At 28.3% G+C, this 21,264-nt stretch overlaps 4 protein-coding genes across 4 annotated transcripts; all 4 read left to right on the top strand.

Moving 5' to 3' along the window:
• Positions 1-1,754: 1,754 nt before the first annotated feature.
• OCT59_001744 (uncharacterized protein) lies at positions 1,755-1,979 on the top strand (the record flags this gene model as incomplete). The annotated part of the gene is made up of 1 exon (XM_066144045.1): positions 1,755-1,979. The coding sequence occupies one exon, from the start codon at positions 1,755-1,757 to the stop codon at positions 1,977-1,979; it is 225 nt and encodes a 74-aa protein (XP_065995246.1).
• Positions 1,980-3,670: 1,691 nt separating this feature from the next.
• Positions 3,671-4,100, top strand: OCT59_001743 (uncharacterized protein; the record flags this gene model as incomplete). Its single annotated transcript, XM_066144044.1, has 2 exons — positions 3,671-3,840; positions 3,911-4,100. 2 exons carry the CDS (start codon positions 3,671-3,673, stop codon positions 4,098-4,100), a joined length of 360 nt encoding a protein of 119 aa, XP_065995245.1.
• A 727-nt stretch (positions 4,101-4,827) lies between these two features.
• On the top strand, positions 4,828-6,571 carry OCT59_001742 (uncharacterized protein; the record flags this gene model as incomplete). The annotated part of the gene is made up of 2 exons (XM_066144043.1): positions 4,828-5,022; positions 5,141-6,571. 2 exons carry the CDS (start codon positions 4,828-4,830, stop codon positions 6,569-6,571), a joined length of 1,626 nt encoding a protein of 541 aa, XP_065995244.1.
• A 12,077-nt stretch (positions 6,572-18,648) lies between these two features.
• OCT59_001741 (uncharacterized protein) lies at positions 18,649-20,307 on the top strand (the record flags this gene model as incomplete). Its single annotated transcript, XM_025324219.2, has 1 exon — positions 18,649-20,307. The coding sequence occupies one exon, from the start codon at positions 18,649-18,651 to the stop codon at positions 20,242-20,244; it is 1,596 nt and encodes a 531-aa protein (XP_025187383.1). The 3' UTR covers positions 20,245-20,307.
• Positions 20,308-21,264: the final 957 nt, after the last annotated feature.

Genomic DNA, 21,264 nt, shown 5'->3' with positions numbered 1-21,264 from the left:
TTCATAAATAATATCAGAATAGAATATTGCTGCCTCTGCCGGCGATCTGCAATATTACCGAATAAACTATACTAAAATTTAACACTAAATAAACCTTAATTATCCCCTATCCCCCACTGTTCGCCCGCTCTATATATATTATTCGAAATTCGGTATAAATTATACTATGTATAAGTTAAACTTCGTATAAATTATACCAAGTATAAATTACACTTAGTATAAACTATACAAAGTATAAGTTACACCGTTACACTGCGGATCGCTGCTAATTTCTTGAACTTTCCATGTGGCGCAGATCCGCGTAACACTATTCCTAATGTTTGGTCTTTTGAAGGGTGGCTTCAATCTAATTTGAATACAACCTCAAAGGAAATGGAAGACCACAACTGTTTCCAATTGGACTCGTAATGATGCACCTGGAGTTTGGAAGATTTGACCTGGCTGAACTTCCACATACCACTACATGTTTTGTATCTTACTTGGAAAAAGTTAAGGAGATATGAGGCATAATTAGCATTGTCATATGATGCCAAGAGTTCCATGTTTGGAAAAATAATAACTTAGTAGACCTTGTTGTTTTATCCATAATAATGGGTAAACCCATCTGGCCTGGATTTTAATTCATTGGGCGTCAAAAAAAGTGGGAGCCTTCATTTATTACATGCGATGACTTTGTTGATGATCTCAAAAGTATGAAAAGCTCTTATCTGAGAATTATGATACTAGCCGTAGATTTTTATCAAAACTGACTCAGACTCTTGGAGATGTTATGTGTAGATTAACAGACCACACAACTGTGGTGAGTTTAATGGCTGGCATAATATTGATAACAATCAAAAGTATTTTCCGCAAATCATTTCATAGAATGCATAGAATGTCTATATCTCTTTCTCCACTAAGCGTGGGTGAACGTGCTGAGATCCTTTTTGGATAACTTTCCATCCAACTGGAGAACATGTCAAAAATTTCGTTTCTTTATGTTGGCCATACAATTTGGGTCCCATAACGCCGCAAAGGTCAAATTTTATTAAAAAATGATCTGCGATCTGATTATACTAAAATAGTAAGATCCAATTATTTGTAATCGAATGGGTGCATGGAAAACCTAACGCGGCAATTACTATGGACGACAAATTAATCGCTGCTAGAAGACGCTGCTTTCTTTTTGCCAAATCTACAAACCAATAAGGCATTTAAATATCGCGATAAGGATCGCATCCCTGACCCGAATGACTACAAATTTCTGGTCCCGTTATTTCTCTTTTAAACCGCGGACCGTATCTAAATTGGAACACTCCCTCAAAGAAAAGTTGGACACCACGCTACATCATCATCATCATCCTCGTCTACTAAAACATTTATTTTCACTGCTTCTGAAGAGCGTCATCGCAAACTCAGTCAAGATGCAATAAATAATTATAACCCGATGGTACCACCAAGCTTTTATATTCGCCCAGAGTTCGTTAAATATATACCACAACGCCCGTTGTTATACCTTCGGAATCTGATAGTGTCAAAATCGTTTATGAATATCACGCTCCTGGCTCGAGATCGTGGCTAGGATACCTTAAACAACAATTTTTACAATGATAACCCTAAAATTTGCAACAGGAAAAGAACAAGAAAGGGCACTGGAAATGAGGGAACGCGTTGATGTGTTAAACAAAGAACAACAAACATTAGCCAATTATCATGGCACAAGTGTGAAGAAATTGAAACAACGTCAACTCAAAGAAAAAACTTAACGGATTACAATGAGTTACAACAAACAAATGAAGAACATTATTAAACCCAAGAAAGGTTATAGAATGTTTAACCCAAAGAGATCTAAAGATCAACAAGAAATTATAGAATTTACGTTGGATTACCAACAACACCTCCGCCAAAGATTTGGGTATACGAATGATTACGAACATGCCTCCTCGGATACATCGGACGATACCAAAGAAACGAGGTATGACGGTCAATTACAACCTTAGTTTACATAATTCTACAAACCCGTCGAAAAGACTACGTCCCTCGTTGAGTAACGCAAATGACTCCTCATCGGCGGGACTTTCTAATACATAGTCATTGTAAACAATTTTTATTCCAGTAGTTAATTTACTACATCATATTATTTTTTTTATAATGAACACAAAACAATTTTGAATAGTGTGAAACATTCCTCCTCTAAAAGTATTTACAGGAGGCAGCCCGTCAATTGGCCGAAAGAAAATACGGATCATTTAGTTTTTAATATTTGATTGACACCTTTTAAAAATTTTGAATCCCAAATTTAGCATAGTTCTTTCTTGGATGTATTACTTTGGTGCGATTCGTTTACACTACTTTTTACCGGTCGTGGTAAAGAGCAGGACTATGGGGTTCGTTTTATTAGAAGCGAGGGTCTAGCTTATGCTAGATGACAATTGTATTAGCGTAGCGCTACAACTTTCATTTTGATCGATTATTGGCAATACTTAATCTGTTGCCTGCTTGACATAAAATAAATAAATAAATTGCTTGGAAATTACGTATGAGTCACGTTGGTAAAATTAGAGATTGTTACATAAAGAGATATTTAACTTGTAGTTTTAGGTCAAAAAATTTATGAAAATCATTAATAGAACTGGCGTTCTCGTACGGTATATGTGAGAATAGGTTTAATCTATTGATGAAATTCGTAAATTTTACTTTATTTTTATTTTTTTTATATTTTTGGGATAGGAATTTTGTGAATTCGATGAATTTTATTAATGAAATGATTTTGAAAATGGGTTTTGGTGAATTTCATTAAAAAAATAATTTTGTTTTATCAAAAAGGAGGGATGATTATCGTATTTATTTTTAACATTTTAATTTTATTTGATGAATTTTATGAAAATCAATTATTTTAACTGAATTTTGTGGAATGATTATTTTATTTTTGAACAAATGTTACTAAAAATATTTTATTCAATAAAAGAATATTCACGTAAGACCACCGACCCCAGTCTAACATCGTATCTAAAGAGTGTCATGGAAAAACGTGACATCACTTCACCTAAACTCAACGGAAAATGGTCACAACTAGACCTTATTACAAACAATATTCTTCACTACGTTTTGACGTCGTACGATCACCACAACAACAAAGCATACTCGGTCAAGTTCGTAATTCAAAACACATAAAACCTCTTATCTTAAATAGACCGACTCCATTAGGACCTAATCCTAAATATTCAAACAAATTCACCATCTACCTAGTAAATATTCACGCTGAACTAATCGACCATCTAAGGAAAATCCAGGCAAACAACTCAGACGTCGTGAGAAAAATCGGTTACGCAGAATTACAGTAAAGAAAAAGAAGCCATTACCGCCTTTACCTCCCGGTACTCCCGGGGACCCGCACAAAAACATACAACATTAATTTTTTTGATTATAAAATTAGACGACGTTTTGACGTCAGTTTCATTCCCTATTATAACTACGGCTACGCCCGTTGGAAAATGTCTCTTGAATTGTGATACCGTCAATGAATCGGAAAAAATACGGCCCGAAAAAAAAACAAATTGTACAATAATCGGTAAATTTCCGCTTTTGGTTTAAAGTATTCTTTTTTAGTAAGAAAAAAATATTTCGTCCATAAAAAAAAAGTTAATTTTATTTTTCTTTTTTGAATACTGTATATTACGAAAATAACCTAATGGAAACCGAACTTAGTAAATTAAAAATCTCAGATAATCATAAAAATTGTTCGTATTGTAACAAACCCTTTACTGAAGAATTATGGTGTAAAGAATGTGACTCATTTAGAATAATGGAAGGATGGACCAGTGAATATTCTGTTATTGATAAGTTTATAAAAGATACAATGTATAACTGATAATGAAAAAGATAAAATACGTTATGCCGGTGATTTTCTTGAATTGGTACCATTTGATAGATTTATAGATATAAAAGTAATTGGATTTGCCAAAGTATATTCTGCAACTTGGATTGATGGTAAATTAACATATGAATATATTAATGGAAGTTGGAAAAAAGAAGAACCTGAATCTATAAAAGTTGCTTTGAAAAGGTTAAATGGATCACAGAATATCTCAGATAAATATTTAAATGAAAATATAGCTTAAAATACATTTGGAAATTTGTAATAAAAATGGATTAAGATTTTATGGATTAACTAAATACCCAGAAACTAAAGAATTTATGATGATTATGGATTTTGCTGATAAAGGAAGTTTGAAAAGTAGTCTTTCAAATAACTTTAACAGCACTATGTGGAAAAATAAAATTAAGTGTTTATTTTATATATTATGTGACTTAAATTCATTGCATAAATTAGGATATTGTCATAAAGATTTTCATAGTGGGAATATTTTACAAATTAATGATCGTTATAGTGTCATTTCGGACTTTGGATTATCAGGACCAGCAAATGAACAAAAATCAGATGATAAAGTAGTATATGGAGTAACGTCATAATTGCACCAGAAGTCTTAAACGGAAAATCATATACATCATCATCCGATATTTATACTATAGGTGTAATTATGGCCGAATTATCATCAGGAAGACCACCTTTTTACAATAATAAGCATGATTAAATTTTGAAATACTCTTACCAATATTATATTTATTGAATTATCTTAAAAGGAGTATGTCGAACAGTGTAACACGTTTCGATCATACTGCGCCTTATGTGCCTTATGTAATGTACATTAGAAGTTACGTAACATAATATATTGTAACGTAACACATAGCACCCCTATTTATTCCATATAAAAATAAAAAAATTAAAAAAAATTACGATTATTATTTAATCCATTATATCCATTATCCACAACTAATTTAAAAATTATGGCGTCAAGTCAACCATCTTTAAAACAAAGAAGCAGAAAACAAAATCAAGAATTTTTTAGAGACCAAAGTAAAAATGAATATTCTTTAAATACAGTTAGTGATAATAACTGGCAATTATTTATGTGGTTCGCTTCCTTGGAAACAGTTGAGAATTATATTTGTTTATTTATTCTTGTTTGGGATGGTATTCCAGTACGAAATAGTGCACAATTTACAAAACAATTAAAGGAAGAAACTGATAATTTAATTCAAATTATCAAGGAGTTAAATATTTCAAAAGAAAACGATAAGAATTATTCTAAAATGTTAGATGATTGATTACAAAGGTTATCGTTATTTAAGTGATCAAACTTTTAGACAAAATTTAGTTCATGATGTTTGGACAGAATTGGAAAACTATGGATTAAAGAAAAATTCTTTTGCTGTTTCGGAACAATTAGAACGTTGTTCATTATTTCAAAAAAAAGAGTTAAGAATGATGATCTTATCTAGGATAAAATCCTTTCAATCATTATCAAGAAAAATAAAAGAAGCAAAAGAATTACAGCAAGCACCCCTTAATAATAAGAATTCACAAGTTAGTAATTCAACAATTTTTGAAGATAGCAATAAACAATTAATTGAAGGTACACAAGATATTCGAGAACTTTTGAAAACAAACGAGGATTTAACAGCTCAAGTAAAAGAATTAATGAAAGAAAATTCGAAACAACAAATAGCTCTTGGTAATTTAACAAAAGTATCTTGGAATGATAATGAGTCACAAAATTCAAAAAAATTAATTGGTAATTCAACAATTCTTGAAGATGAGTTACAAGGTACTCGAGATACTCAAGAACTTTCGAAAAGAGAAAACGAGAATTTAAAAGCTCAAGTAATAGAATTAATAAAAGAAAATTCGAAACAACAGGCAGCTCTTGATAATTTGACAAATGCATTTTGGAATGATGATGAGTTACATAATTCAAAAAAATTAATTCAATACATTACAGATTTACAAGATATGCTCACAGATTTCACAATGGTTCAAGGAAGTGATTATAAGATAATTAACAATGAAGCAAATGCTCTTTTAAGAGCTTTTAGATGCGAAGTAAATTGTCCTAGTTTGCGAGCAAGCCTTGTTTTAGGATTTTTACTCCAGAGGGTTATAATTGTCAAAATTTTAGTAGAAGTTGAAAAATATTTAAATGGCATGCTTGAAGGAAGTCGAGGGACGGCTCTTGAGAGAGATATTGTAAATACCACCGAAACCTTAATTAATCAGACAATATTACTTGAAAAAAATCGGAAGGGAGAAGACGATATCACTAAGATTACGCCAATCAAAATTCGGCAGCATGTTTACTCAGCTCTTAGTTGTCGTGGTTTTCCAAGTGATCACTCTTTAATCACAACCACAGCAAGTAAATTGTTACATAAGATAAATCGATTTAGAAAAATTGTAGATGAAGAAACTAAAAATGAAATGGATGATTTGGCTATTCAAATAACTCATAAAGTTATTAATATTTTTTTTTTTAGTTTTAAAACACAAGCTTCTGTACCAACTTATAAATTTTTCGATGCTGGTCAAGCCTTGGAACCGCATCTCATGCAAGGAGCTTTTGGAAATGATGATTCTGAAAAATCGGAAGTGGAAGTTTGCGGATTTCCTTGCATCGGCATATTTACCGGTGATGAATTGAGTGATAAAATTTTTATAAAAGCGCAAATTATTCCAAGATCGAAGCGTTTATAATTATATATATATATATATTATCGTCATAAGTAAAATTTTCGATAACCATAATTGCAATCAAAGGGGGTTATGGAATGAACCTGAAACAGAAGTAGTAATATTTATAGATTTTCCAAGCAAGTTTCACATATATAATTTATTTTTTATTTTGAGAAATCGCTTATTATTAGTAAATATTATATTTATTGATTTTTTTCTTTATATATATGAAATAAAAATGAAAATTATTAAAATAGCGAAATGTAAAGTAGATTGTTGATCTTTCAAATATATAAATAGATGTCAAACATCATATCGTCTTTTTCATCATGTAAATCAATTAATAACTTAAGAAATGCTAAAATGTACCAGATTTAGATCCGAACGGAAGTTAAGTGAATATTGTAGTGATGAATGTCGCATAAAGCTTTAAGTACAAGGTTTTATAACACCTTGTATACAATGTAACGAATTTCCTAGAGTCAATACTGTGGTTGGGTTAGACGTAGAAATGCAGCAAAATATATAAAGTGCAAGGTATTTAAAAATATATATATATTTTTCTCATTGTACGACTTTAGAAAAATTTCGTTACAATGCTAAATAAATTCTTTATAGTGGTCTAAACAATGTCGGGATATCACACAAAGTTGGAGACCTATGGTGAAGACTAATGAATTATGTTTAAAGTTGTACAAAAAAGGTGGCTTATTCTAGAAAGTTATTTTGTGAAGATTGCGAAGAATGGGTAAATGAAAATGGTATGATTTTTTTTATTGTCTCTTTTATGATCACTTGGTCAATTAATTATTCATTAATTAAAAACTGTGTCGTAATCAGTTTAAAGATATTTCTAATCAATATATATCTTCTTGTAAATACAAAAATAAACATACGATATATAAAATATTTTTTGAAAAACAAATTATATTACATTATAATAATTATCGAGATTATATTGTGAGTCCAAGTCAAAATACTTTTTAAATAATTCATAATACCAGATACATTGTGTATATATATATTATATTTGTGTACAGTATACATTTAAATTTAATTTATAGTACCTTTAGTGATATAAAATATCGAAAAATTTAAGGTGTAAACACTAATTCATATACTACTGCTGGTTTTTAGATAACTAGCCAATATGTCCAGTCATTTTGCTCCAGGCTTAGCGGGCTTAATATTTCCAATATAAGATATTATCAGTTATCCTCATAAGTTCGTGCAGATTTTACATAATTGTTATTTAAGGTCAGTTATCTCATATTACTATTATTGGATAGTAACGGGAGTTTATTATAAAAATTGCGTGAACGGTCCCGTCAAACTCGTCAAACTGATAATATTATTATTGGATGATTAAACTTATATAATAGTCTAATAGCGGCACGTTACACAATTGAAAATGGGGAAATGACTAGGGATGGGCGTTAATTAACCATGGTTAATTAACTATGGTTAATTAACCGTTAATTATGTTACTTATAATTAGTTTAAAATGGTTAATTAACCGTTACTTTAAATCAACCAATAAAAATGCAGAATTTAAGTCATGTGATTTTAATTATAATTTGATAATTATTGGTAAAAAATGGTATAGTCTGTGATAGTGATAATAGTACTATACTTGAATTTGAATCAAATGTAATAAGTTTAGATGATGAAGAATAAATAAAATATATAAGATTTATTATAATCATTTTAATAAATAAATAAATTTCATTGTTTTATTTTATTATTTATAAAAAATTAATATATTAGTTAACTATAGGTTAATTAACCGTTAATTAACCGTTAATTAACCAGTTAATTAACCAAATTTATAATTAACCGTTACTTTCCCATCCCTAGAAATGACACTGACATGTTGATATAACAAGTAATAAAAATGTAAGTTGATTTAATTTCTATCAACCGCAGCTAGTAGTATGACTAATAAAATACATAATCCATATTCGGAAAAAGTATTTGCGGAGAATCAATAAATAAAATAAAGATAAAAGATAAAATATATAAAATTAATATAACTTCAAAAAACTATTAGTAATGGTTATTCATGTGAAAATAATTACACAATAATTTACTTCTGAAAAAAATAAGTCACGAAAAAATACTTATGAAAACGCGAAAAAATACTATGAATAATATGATGTAACATAATTAGGGTATAAAATACATTTAAGTTTCTTTTTCCTTTCGCTGTTGCATGTTTTAAAATTCTCTAAGATCATTTATTTCTAAGAAAACAAAACATACGAGAATTTTTAAATGTAAAGAATCTTTAAAGTAACTCAGGTATGAGAACTTTTTTTTTTATGTATATAAACCAAATTTTATTAATAAAAAAACTTTGTCAGGGACAAAAAACACAACAAAAAAGAAACATTGAAAATACCTTGGGATACCTATGGGGAAATGAATATCAAGGAAAAATACACCACCCGAATATGAAGAGTTAGGCTATTCAATCAAAATGTAACACCCTTTAAATTTTTTTTAGTGACACTTAGAATATTTATAGGTCAGTATTAAAGAGCACTTAAGGCAGTATAGATTGGAGACTTCTAGGACGAACTCAGCTATATTGTCTACAATATGCAACAAGTAGTTCGTTTTAATGAGACCATCCATAAATGCATGTGAGTGTCTAGCTCACTTCGCCCTTATTCCATTTTATAGATATGGCTAAATCTAATAAGGATTCATTCTTAAGAAGATGCAGAAAAAATATTAGATCACAAAGAAGGGCCATATGGAAGAGAGAGGTTATAGAGTCTAAATCTTAAGGTGAGCTAAAGTTTTCATGATTTTGAAATTCCTGTTTATTGATTATGTGTAGATAACCCACTTGTAAACACAATGAATTCACACAATATTTATTTGCTATATAGAACTTTTGGAATCATAATTTTTCAATACCTATGACTTTCATATTTTACATAATATTCTGAGTTTTTATACTATGATGAATATATAATATGTGTAAGAAATATTTTACACTTTTCTTTATTGAGAAGTCAAAGTTGGTTCTTTGCCATACAAATATTAAAATTTGTATGGGTAAATATTAAAATGAGAATGATTTCTTGTTTTTATCTTACACTTTATATTTTTATGTAAAATATTATATTGATTGTCTTTCTTTCTCAGAAAAAATGAGAGATTGGGAAAAGATGATGTGGCATGGACTTTTCATGATTTGAAAATGTTTTTTTTGCCTATAATTTTCATATTTTACATATTATTCTGAGTTTTTATACTATGATGAATATATAATATGTGTAAGAAATATTTTACACTTTTCTTCATTGAAAAGTTAAGGATGAGGGTTTTCATACAAATATTAAATTTGTGTGAATAAAATATTAAAACAAGAATGGCTTCTTGTTTTTATCTTACACTTTATATTTTTATGTAAAATATTATATTATTGTACTCTTTATTTTTCTTTTGGGAAAGATGTGGGATGGGCTTTTTATAGAATCATAACTTGAGGATATTTTTTTGTTATGATCAAAATTATTTTACATAATATTTTGAGTTTTATACTATGATGAATATATAATAAGTGTAAAAAATTTTTTTTTATTGAGAGGTTCTTTGTCATGCAAACATTAAATTTGTATGAAATCATGCAAAGTTTTTTATGATCAAACCAATAGAACATTATTGGTCATTCCAAGGACAAAAAAGGAGACATCAGGGGAATGGTATAAGTGTTACTGAGATCTTACTCAACTGAAACAGAAGTGACTGGCCGGACCTATCAGCAGAATATGAATTGTTTTTAGACAGATTTTCTTGAGCTTGGAGACCGCAGTCTAACTCAGATACCGCAGTCAAAAGACAGAATATGAGTTGCCTTATTGGTGAAGACAGAAAACGAGCTGCCTTTGGCAAAGGAAGTCTAGAATTCAGATACCGCAGTTGGTAGCTATCAGCAGAATATGAATTGTCTTTAGACGGATTTTCTTGAGCTTGGAGACCGCAGTCTAACTCGGATACCGCAGTCAAAAGACAGAATACGAGTTTCCTTATGGTGAAGACAGAAAACGAGCTGCCTTTTGGCAAAGAAAGTCTAGAATTCAGATACCGCAGTTGGTAGCTATCAGCAGAATATGAATTGTCTTTAGACGGATTTTCTTGAGCTCGGAGACCGCAGTCTAACTCAGATACCGCAGTCAAAAAGACAGAATATGAGTTGCCTTATGGTGAAGACAGAAAACGAGCTGCCTTTGGCAAAGGAAGTCTAGAATTCAGATACCGCAGCTGGTAGGAAAGGAGGGAACAGAAGTAACAGGAGTTTTATTTTTGGTTTAACATTTTACATTTATTAGTTTCACTATACTTTTTTACTTGCTGCATTATCAATAGTTTATTGTGGTTTATTATGTATTGCTTTGTAGCTGATTTCATATAAATATATATATATTACCTAACTTGACAGTATTTATTTGGGTATATGTATTTTTTATTAAAATATAAATAAAATAATATTAGATCATAAAAAACCAATATTATTCATCAATTGCGTAAAATACTTAATTACATCTTAATTAATATTCAATTGAAAAATATCAAATTTGTAAAGATTTTATTTAATAATAAAAAATTTTATTATTATCTTCAAAATTGATGTTTTTCAAAAATAACGAAATTATCATTAATACCTGGAAATTTCATGCTTATTATATTATCATTTGTTCATAAAAAAAATCGTCAGAATTTTTGGCTCAGGAAGAGTAACCTACTACACTTGTATAAATAGCTTCCGAACGTGTTTTATATGATAATCCTAAACTAGTTGAAGGAATGCTGTTATTTAATGAATCATTATTTATATCTGCTTCTTTAATTTGTGCTTGCGATTCTGCTGGTTCATATCTCCACGATACCTTTAATATTGGTCGATTTAATCAAACACGTCTATCTTCTAGGCAAGGATTCGTGTTATTGGCTAATTGATTTGTCATGTGATTTATTTTATGTGATCGACAACGTTTACTTTAAAAAAGAGAAAAAGGGCCATATAAAAGTGGTGATACACTGTACATTTAAAATTATTATGAAGGCTTAATAACTCTTTCTCAACTAAATTCCGGGTTAGTTTAAACAGATCTGACTTTAGGTTAAACTTCTCTTAATAGCATTGACAAGAGATTTTTGCGAGCGAAATAATGGGTCTCGTGTCTTTTGTGGACTATAAAATTCCAATGAAAAGTTTTGAAAGTTAACTTTAAAAGCACTTAAAAAAATACAAGACAGAGTTCTAAAGTCTCTTTATTGACAGTTTAATCGCAAGTGGATGATCAACTTTGTTTAAAACATTCAATGAACTTGTTTTTTGTAAGCGAAGGAATGAGAAACAATCTGAAAACTGCGAATAATGAAACAATAAATATTTGTAAAACATCTGATAGTTAAAAATATTAAATATCTTCTGTAAAGTTTGTAAAGTTTGAAAATTTATTATTGAAACTTTTACTAATAATAAAATACCAACTTTTTGCAGAAAATCGGATCCAGATACTTCTTATACAAGTATATATATTCAGTTAACTTGACTATCAATAAGAATGATTATTAAATTTTAATAAAGTCTTATTTATTATATTTTACACTATTTTCAGTTGTAAATAAAAAAAAAATAATGTAGTTTACGATTTACGATTTAATGATTAAAAGTATTTAGAAATAATTTATTATAAATTACTAGCAGTTACCCGTTGCTTCGCACCGGGACCAATGAGTTTGTTTAAATAGAAAAGTTTAGTATTATAATGTATTACTGAGTAAATTAAAGATGGTTACAGTAGTTTTTTGTTTATAATTAGGAATTTAATATGGTAACAAATAATTATCAATAAAAATTGATTAATTTTTTAGAAGTATTTTTAATATTATGAAAATACTACAAATATTTTTATAAATTTTATAATTATTTCATATTATTTTATATTACGTCAATTTTAAACTTATAATCAACTTAAGAAAATATTTGAACAATTAAATGTATTAGAATTTGTTCATTTTGGTGATTATTTAGAGAATTTTGGATGTGGATTTGGTTATATTAGTCTATTATTAAATCAACAATTTCTTTAATTATAAAATGTTGTAAAAATATCAATTTTTTTTTTTGATTTTTATGAATTTGAAAATCAATAATCATCTTTCTATTAACGTCGTACATGTTAAATTGATTTTTTTAAAAAAACTAGAGATGGCAACGGTTATGGCTGGTCATAGCCTGTTTAGGACCTATGACCGACCACCGCTTTGACGGACCGCTTTGACCGACCGCTTAGGTTGACCGTTTGACCGACCGATATCAGTCCTGGTCGGTTAATTACCGTGACCTCTGCTAATTAATATTAAACGTCTTACCATTTTAACAGTTGCAAAAAAATGGTGTTATTAAATAATGTCTGGTAAATAAAAAATATTATTTTCTTCGTATCGGAAAACGGTGTAGTTTTATGCTCTCTACTGGATGGACGGAGGAATATCATAGGAATATTTTGTACGAAATTATTTCTAATAAATTTACTGTTCCCAATGAATTTAAATTATGAAAATAAAAGAAAATGGAGTTTTTAAAGCTTACGCAATAAAAGATGATAACATTAAATGTTGAAATTGTTAATTTTATTAATATATTCGTGAAAATAGACAATAATTTATTATTGGATTTTATGGAATAACTCAGAATCCAGAGTGGAAGTTTACGAAATTGTTTGGATAAAAATTATAGTAAATTAAATTGGGACAAAAAGATTAATATATTACCAATATGCAAATCACGATGAAATAATTCCTTTTCATGAATACATTTAAGTCCAAGTATAGCATCTTGTAAATAGTCAAAGTCTAAATATAATACAGTTATAAATGATATGGGATTATGTAAACCTGCAAATTATGATGCATCAGAAAATTCAATAATATGGGCGTAATCCAGAAATTACTTCATACATAGTTATACCAAAACTATCATAAATGTCAGCAGCCTTGGTATAATTTGTTCTCTTAAGACTTCGGGAGCTATATAACGATAATCCATGACAAAATTTTTTACAATAAAAATTTGTAAAGGACTTAGACCAAGATTTAATATTAACTGTTAAAGTACCACAATTAATTGTACATTTAATTAAAAGAATCTTAGATTCAGATCCATTAAATCGACCAAAAGCAGAAGAAATTGAAAAAATTTTAATACACATAGAATTTTAAACCCAGTGAAGTAAATAATATTAACAGTATTTCATCAAATAGTACTATACCTTCAACTAGTTTGGGAAAATTAGACGAATGTAACTTTGTGTTTGTATTTTCTGTTATTAGAACTAATGCATAATCTTAATTTTTTGGTTTATAGGACACTTTTAAATTGTAATATTACATAATTCAGGAAAAAAAATAATTTTGTTCATATATAAAATTTAAAAAAATCTCTTAAAAAAAATATGTAAATTTCCAACAGATAGCAAAGTTCAGCTTGTAACATTAAATTTTATTGTTAAGTTTTATTTCACGTTTATCTGATATTTTAGAAGCGAACAACTCTTGTCTTCGCACATATAGAAAAGTGTTTAATTTATTAAACAAATATTTTTGATGTGTTGACATATTCATATTACTTTATTAGACCCAGATATAAAGGCTGGAAAATTTTTGAATTGATATCGTATACCGTTTGCTGAAATATATTAAATTGTGTCCGAAGAGTAAACAAATCAAATCATGGCCAAATCATGCAATCAATCGTGAGCTTTCAGCAATGATTTGGATACGATTTCTCATTAAGACGATCGCTCACTAAATTATCGGACTGGAATCGTAGTACAGACAATTTATAAAATATTAGTTATAACATATTGTATTAGATGATTTATTTTTTCTTGGTTAATAAATTATTTGTTCGAAATGGTGATGATTTATTAAAGTTTTATTAGGTAAGTCATTGTAATTTACAAAAATTTACTGTTGAAGATTATCGAATTTGAAAATGTTTAAGAACATGTGGTAATGAAATAATAAAAAATTTTAAACAGTTGTAAATAAAATATAAGTTTCTAACGTATGACAATCAAATCCCACATTGGGAATCACCTAAAAAAGAAAAAAAGAACTGTTAACAACAGTTCGTTAAAATAAAAAATTGAAACTAAAAAAAGCACCAACCAAGACGTGTGTTCAAGAATGAAACCTTTTTTTTTTTAAAAAAAAAATTGAATTATTAAGCAACCATTCATTAAAAATAAATAAATAACCAAAACATGTTTACCAAAATCTCACTAAAAAGTCGTCTAAAAGCATAGTTCCTTGATAGGGAGGGGTTGGTGGTTTGAGTCCACTTGATCCCATTATAAATTTATTAAGCATATTGCTAAAATAATATATAATAAAGTATTATATAAAGTCGTCAATGTGATAATTGCCAAAAATTATTCTCAATCTGAAATTTGTCAAGTCGGGAAAGAAAGAAATTTTTTGCCAAAATTGTAAAAAGGACAATAAAGTGTGTAGTAATTATGGAAAAAATGTTGCACTTAGATGAAGGAAATTTACGAGAAAAAAAACCAAACAAGCTCAGGTTGGCAATCAAAAATATAAAAAAAGGTGATTAAAAAACGAATCTGTCTGCTGACCTATTTTATCAGTACCAAAAGTTTTATAGAATTCAAAAGTGGCCATTTTATTACTCTCCTGCTGGCACTGTTTTAGTAATATTTTCAGAAAGGGTTTGAATTAAATTATTGAGGTAAGTTTTCGCCTAAAAAAAAGAATAAAATTGTTTTATTAAAATGGAAGCTTAAGAAAATAGCAAGATACCAAAACTTACACCTTAAAAACCGTCTGAAATTTTAAAAAAAGAAAATAAATAAATGTTAGTAATAGAAAATTAAACAAAAAAAACAGAAAAAGAAAAATTGGACACACCTTCGTTTCTAAAGAGAACCATCGAAACCTAAAAAAAGAAAATCACCAGGTCCTTAAAAAAAGAAGGGTCAAAGATCTAAAAAAAGAAAAGATGAAAGTTAAGAAAATAACAGAAACAAAAAAAGTGAAAGAACAGGTAAATTCCAATATTTTCACGAAGAGAACTGGTCCAGAGCCCACGAAATTGGCTGTTCTCTAAAAAAGATATTAAAGGACGTTAGGAACTAGCATTCTTAACGAAAAAATTTAAAAAAAAATAAAATTCCTCTTCCCCCAGCATACCTTGCATCTACTTCGGTTTGAAAGGTCCAGGGAGCCGTTCTCTAGAAAAAAGATAGTAAATGTTCATAATAAAAAATTTAAAAAAATATTCTTCCATTGCATACCTTACGTCCATTTCATCTTGAAAGGACTAGAGAGCCATACTCTTTATAAAAAAAATTAAAAAAGAACGTTAGCATACGTTCTTAATGAAAAAAATGCAATTTTTTTATAAAAAATTTCAAAATTTACCTTGTCTTTTGGATACACAAAAATAAACAAAAAAAAAATATAAATTATATAAAAAAAAATTTTTTTAAAAATATATAAAAAAATAAAATTCAACACACATAAATTGAATAAATTAGAAAAGGTATCTTAAATGAAGTAATACCGTCTATCCAATCAACAAAATTAATATACAACCCTCAAGAAGATAATGGAGATAACTAATGAGTTGAGAAAAGAAGAATGAAAAGTAAAAATGGAAGTTGAGATGAAAAAAATTAGGATGGTTGGAGAGTGGTTAGCGGGATTGAATGTGATGGAAAATAATAATAATAAAATACCAACGTGAGAAGAGTTCCAAGATAAAATATGGTAATAAATGCAAGCTGTTTGACAAGACTTCCATAAAAGAAGAAAAAGGAAGACAAAAATGTGTAAAATATGCGTGCTAAGTTAGAATAAAAAAATAAATCATATATATAGATATAGAAATAAGAATTGATAAAGTAGTTTAGGGCATATTTACAGATAGTAGGTGTAATTATCAGAAAAAAAATAAAGATCGCTGATCTGCTGTCAAATATTTCAGACTACTAGTTTCTGCAGCTTTGGATGAGTTTCACTTCCAGAGAAAATCGGCAAAATCTAAAAGAAAAACTGAAAAAAATGAATTGTTAGTAAAATTCATTAAAAAAAAACTAAAATTAATTTATAAAAATCTCATGACCCAAATACAACTAAAAAAAAGAAAGAAAACGAACTGTTAATCGTTTGTTAAATAAGAACAATTAACAAATTCAATTCACCAAAATTTCGTACCTAAGAGCCGAAAGAACAATTTAAAAAAATTAAAAAAAAGTCTAAAAAATGTTTGTAAGGATTTTTCAACAGAAAGTATGAGAAGTGAGAAAAAAGATAAGGGGAAGGGAAAGGGGGAAACAAAGAAGGAAAGATACAAATATTAAAAAGTTAAAATAGGCTTAGATCAAATGTGCAATGATTATCGTGATACATTTGCTTTCTTGATTTAATCAATTTATTTGATATATTGTATATTATAATACTACGATTTTTAGGTGAAACTCAATAAAATTTCAAAATATCTATTACATATATTTAATTTATGGTAATGAAATATTGCGTATTATTATTAAATTCACGTAGTTGATAGGCTAATCAAATACGATCGCATGACTGATTAGTCCCGTATATAGTGATCATGTGATCATATGCAAATATATGTAAGTTTGACATTTTTTTTTTTATATATAAACTTTATTATAGCGAAACACAATCCCAACTTATTAGCATGGCATCAATAAAGTATCTATCTATAAACAAATACAAATACAAAACAGAAAAAAAAAATTAAAACGAACTAAGACCTATATGCATAAAACTTGGCGACACTGCGCGTACCTACATCCCGTTCAGGACACAAACTTTTTGGTCTTTTGTTGTTTATGCATCACTTTTTCCTAAGCTCACGAGAATCTAGCAGCGAATCCGAAAGGAGCCTAATCTCCATGCAGACGTTACGCGTAGTAGATAATAAAGTGGCGGTACCCTGATTTATCATCCCATGAATGATGAATCTATATAAAAACTAATACTAAACCTATAGGATTCTAAGTTCTAACATATTTAAAACTAAACTAAACTACCCTACTATTCCTGCTTTACCTCCTAATTAACAGCCGACTAAGAACATCTCTCCCCCTATAACCCAGATATTCGCGAACTCCTGATTTATTTGCGACGTTTCGACCGTTTCGTTCACCCCCTATTGTTAATTATAAATTTGTATTAACCGTGAACTCCTCCTAACGTCTTAAACCTCGTTCACCTCTATATTCTCATTATTCGTGACGACCTTGCTCCTAGCCCATAGTTTCAAAGCATCCCTATAGTGGTATCCTTTTTTTCATTCTAAGTCTTGTGATGGCAACGTCACGTGTTCAAAATAATCCTTGATTGGCCGAAAGTCTCCACGAGATTTTTGTTGGAAACGTGAAAACACCTGACTTCAACTATGTGAAGACGTCAACCGATGCTACAACGATCTACCAATAAAATAATTGGTTCTTTGAGACAACGAAAATTTCTATTTTGGATCATCCTGCATTCCACAAGTGCCACGACTGCCACGTGCAGACGTGCTATAAATTTGTGCTGCGCCGCAAGGCGAAAAATTCCCAGGAAACCAAATTTTCAAAACCCAGTATACGAAAGGCCGTCGTGAAAAAATAATAATACTAAAATTTTCCAGTATTTTGTTTCGTTAACCGTTTGTTTCATCGCCGCCAAGGTTATATTTGCGATATACATCAAACTCTGGCTTTTCTGAGTTCTATATTTTGCAACCGAGACGAAAACGAATAATTTGTTGTAACGAGCCCTTTGCATATCAACTATTCACGAAACTGGTATCAAAATGTACCTAAAAGAGAGAATAATCAGTTGGTAATGTTTGTCTGGTGCTAAAAAAATATCATTTTTTCTCGTAAAGATTTGATCGAGGGATCGACGGGGGAGAGTTTTTTCCGTAAGTTTGACATTAATTTGTGCGACAAACGGAGTTGCCGCTCCTAATAAATTCGGCGTAACCTTCTAGTAATTTCGGCATCCCTTTATTTTCCTCTCTCTTTGCATTTAACATGGCATGTTCAAAATTTTTTTCAGGAGATTTGTCTGAGTTATTAAACGAAGTCATACAATATTTTCATTATGACTATAAAACATTACATTCATGCATATTAGTTAATAGATTATGGTGTCGTTTAGCAATTTCATTATTATGGGAAGATCCATTTTCAATTAAATCCCCTAAAAATTATCGTTTTATTGAAATTTATTTGTGTAATTTAAGTGATGACGATAAAACAAGATTAAATGAATATGTAATCCATAGTGGCTTATTTTCTTCAAATACATTATTTAATTATCCTAAATTTATTAAACATTTAGATATATATAAAGTTTATGATTCTATTGAAACGTGGGCATATACAAATTTACTAACTTCACCAACTTCACAAATATTAGACTTTATTATAGAACTTATTTTTAGGTCATTATTTATAATATTCATTGAAAATGAAGTAAATTTGCATAGTTTTGGAGTTATAGTAGATGGCTATAAAGAATTTGAATGTTTTGGTGCGGCTTTTGAATTAGTTTTACAAAATACGAATTTCGTTTATAATATTAAAAGTTTAACACTAGATTTTGATAGTGAAATAACTGATAATATAACAAAATTTTTGGAATTTCTCTGCTCTAATTGCAATTCAATTTCATCACTTTATTTTCTACTTCCAATTATAAATAATGGTCATCCAATAATCAAAAAAAATTTATCACAAATGATTAAGCTACAAAAAAATCTTAAAAAGATTTCATTTAGTCATAATTGCCCTTTGTCTCTACTATTATTATTAAAAAATTCTAATTGTTCAAATACATTAAATACAATTATATTTTATTCTATTGATTTTAAAAATATGAATTTTCTAAGTGAATTATTTAATCAATTGAATGTTTTAGAATCAATTCATATTGTTGATTGTTATTCTTTAGATTCTGGATTTATTCAACAAATTAATAATGTTACCAAACCATTTAAATTAAGATCTTTATTTTTGGATAAAATGGATGAATTATTAGATCCATTAATACAAAAATCTGGCAATTATTTAGAAAATTTTAAAATTACAAAGTGTAAATCACTACAATTATCACAATCACTCGAATTATATTGTAGCAATATTAAGTTTTTATATGTTGTACTACATTTTAAGAATATTAATTTAATATTCAATTTAATTAAAAATATTAGGCAAAATCTTAATTATCTTATTATTAAATCTGATGGTAAAATTAAATTTAGTTCAAATTTATTACAAAATTTAGGACAAATTCTTCCTTTTAAATTAGAATATTTGAATTTGGTTCTTGCAACTAAGGGAAGTGATTTAGAAGTATTCTTAAAAAGTTCTCAAAATACTTATATTAAAAAATTGTTAATTAGAAATGATGAAAATAGTCATGATATTTTACCTTATATAAAAGAATATATAATGAAAAAGAAAAGAGTTAAATATTTAGCTATTTTAGAACTTTTTCATAGAGAAGTAGTGGATTTGTTTTCTTTGAAAGATGAAGTAAAGGAATTTCAATTATATGATATTCAAGTTCTAAATTATAATGATTCGGCTATTGGTGTTTATAATTTTATAAAAGAAACTTATTAGTTATTTATGCAATTTATATTATTTTATATTATCACTATATATAAATAAAGCTAGTAGCTTTAATACTTTAAATTCTTAAGCGTAAAATTGAATAGTAATACAGTACGGAAGATTTAAAAGTTCGTTTCTTTTGTACAAATATAACAACTTGAAAATTTAAATATAAAGAAATAGCATAATAATATCTAACTGAATTATTTATAATTAGAAATTTAGAATATATCCAAAAGAATTTTTTTTTTAAAATGATAAATGAAATTTTTATATTTATCTCCAAAATAAATTTGAATATTCAAATTTATCAACTTTTTAATTATTTTATTGAAAAAAAAATATTTGTATTTTACTATTTTACTTTGACCGCTCCCATCCATTTTTTAATTAATTGTAAAATATAACGATAATTACGAAAAGCTCACTTGTAAAGTTTACTGTTCGGAATTAATAGTGAAAATTGTGAACTTTACCATTTAAATCTTTTGAAATTGTAAAATAGAGTATCTTAAAATAGCATGATACTCAGTTTCTTAATTTATTATAACATTACAAAAATAAATTATTAACCATTATCATTATATATGAATGGCTACCTGCTAAACAATTAAATTTGCAGTTTATGTATAGCAAATATGAATGATCATCCAAATTATTAGTAATATCCATTCAAACAATGGATCCTAACTCTACATATTCAACAAGTATTACCTTCTGACTTCAATAATTTTTGCTCTATAGATTGATGCTTGCTTAACCGAATTTGATGTGACGTTACCAAAACGTGGAAATTAGCAATTCATAGTGCTCAAATCACGCCAGAAGGCATAATCCACTTCATTCTTACCTTCTGTAATAAAGTCGTCTAAAGTTTGATTTGTTAGATATAACGAATTTCTGCATTGTTTGTTACTGCTAACTTTCTGTAATAAGTTGCGCGAATAGCAGCAGCAGTTGAACGATCATTTAAATTGCTTGTTTCTTAATTAAAACTTTCATTTTAAAGTGAATAATGGTAGATTTTTA

This window comes from Rhizophagus irregularis, chromosome 10 (assembly GCF_026210795.1).
Source record: "Rhizophagus irregularis chromosome 10, complete sequence".
Lineage (NCBI taxonomy): Eukaryota > Fungi > Glomeromycota > Glomeromycetes > Glomerales > Glomeraceae > Rhizophagus > Rhizophagus irregularis.
The sequence above is the reverse complement of the archived record's forward strand: the minus strand, read 5'-3'. Positions and strand labels throughout refer to the sequence as shown.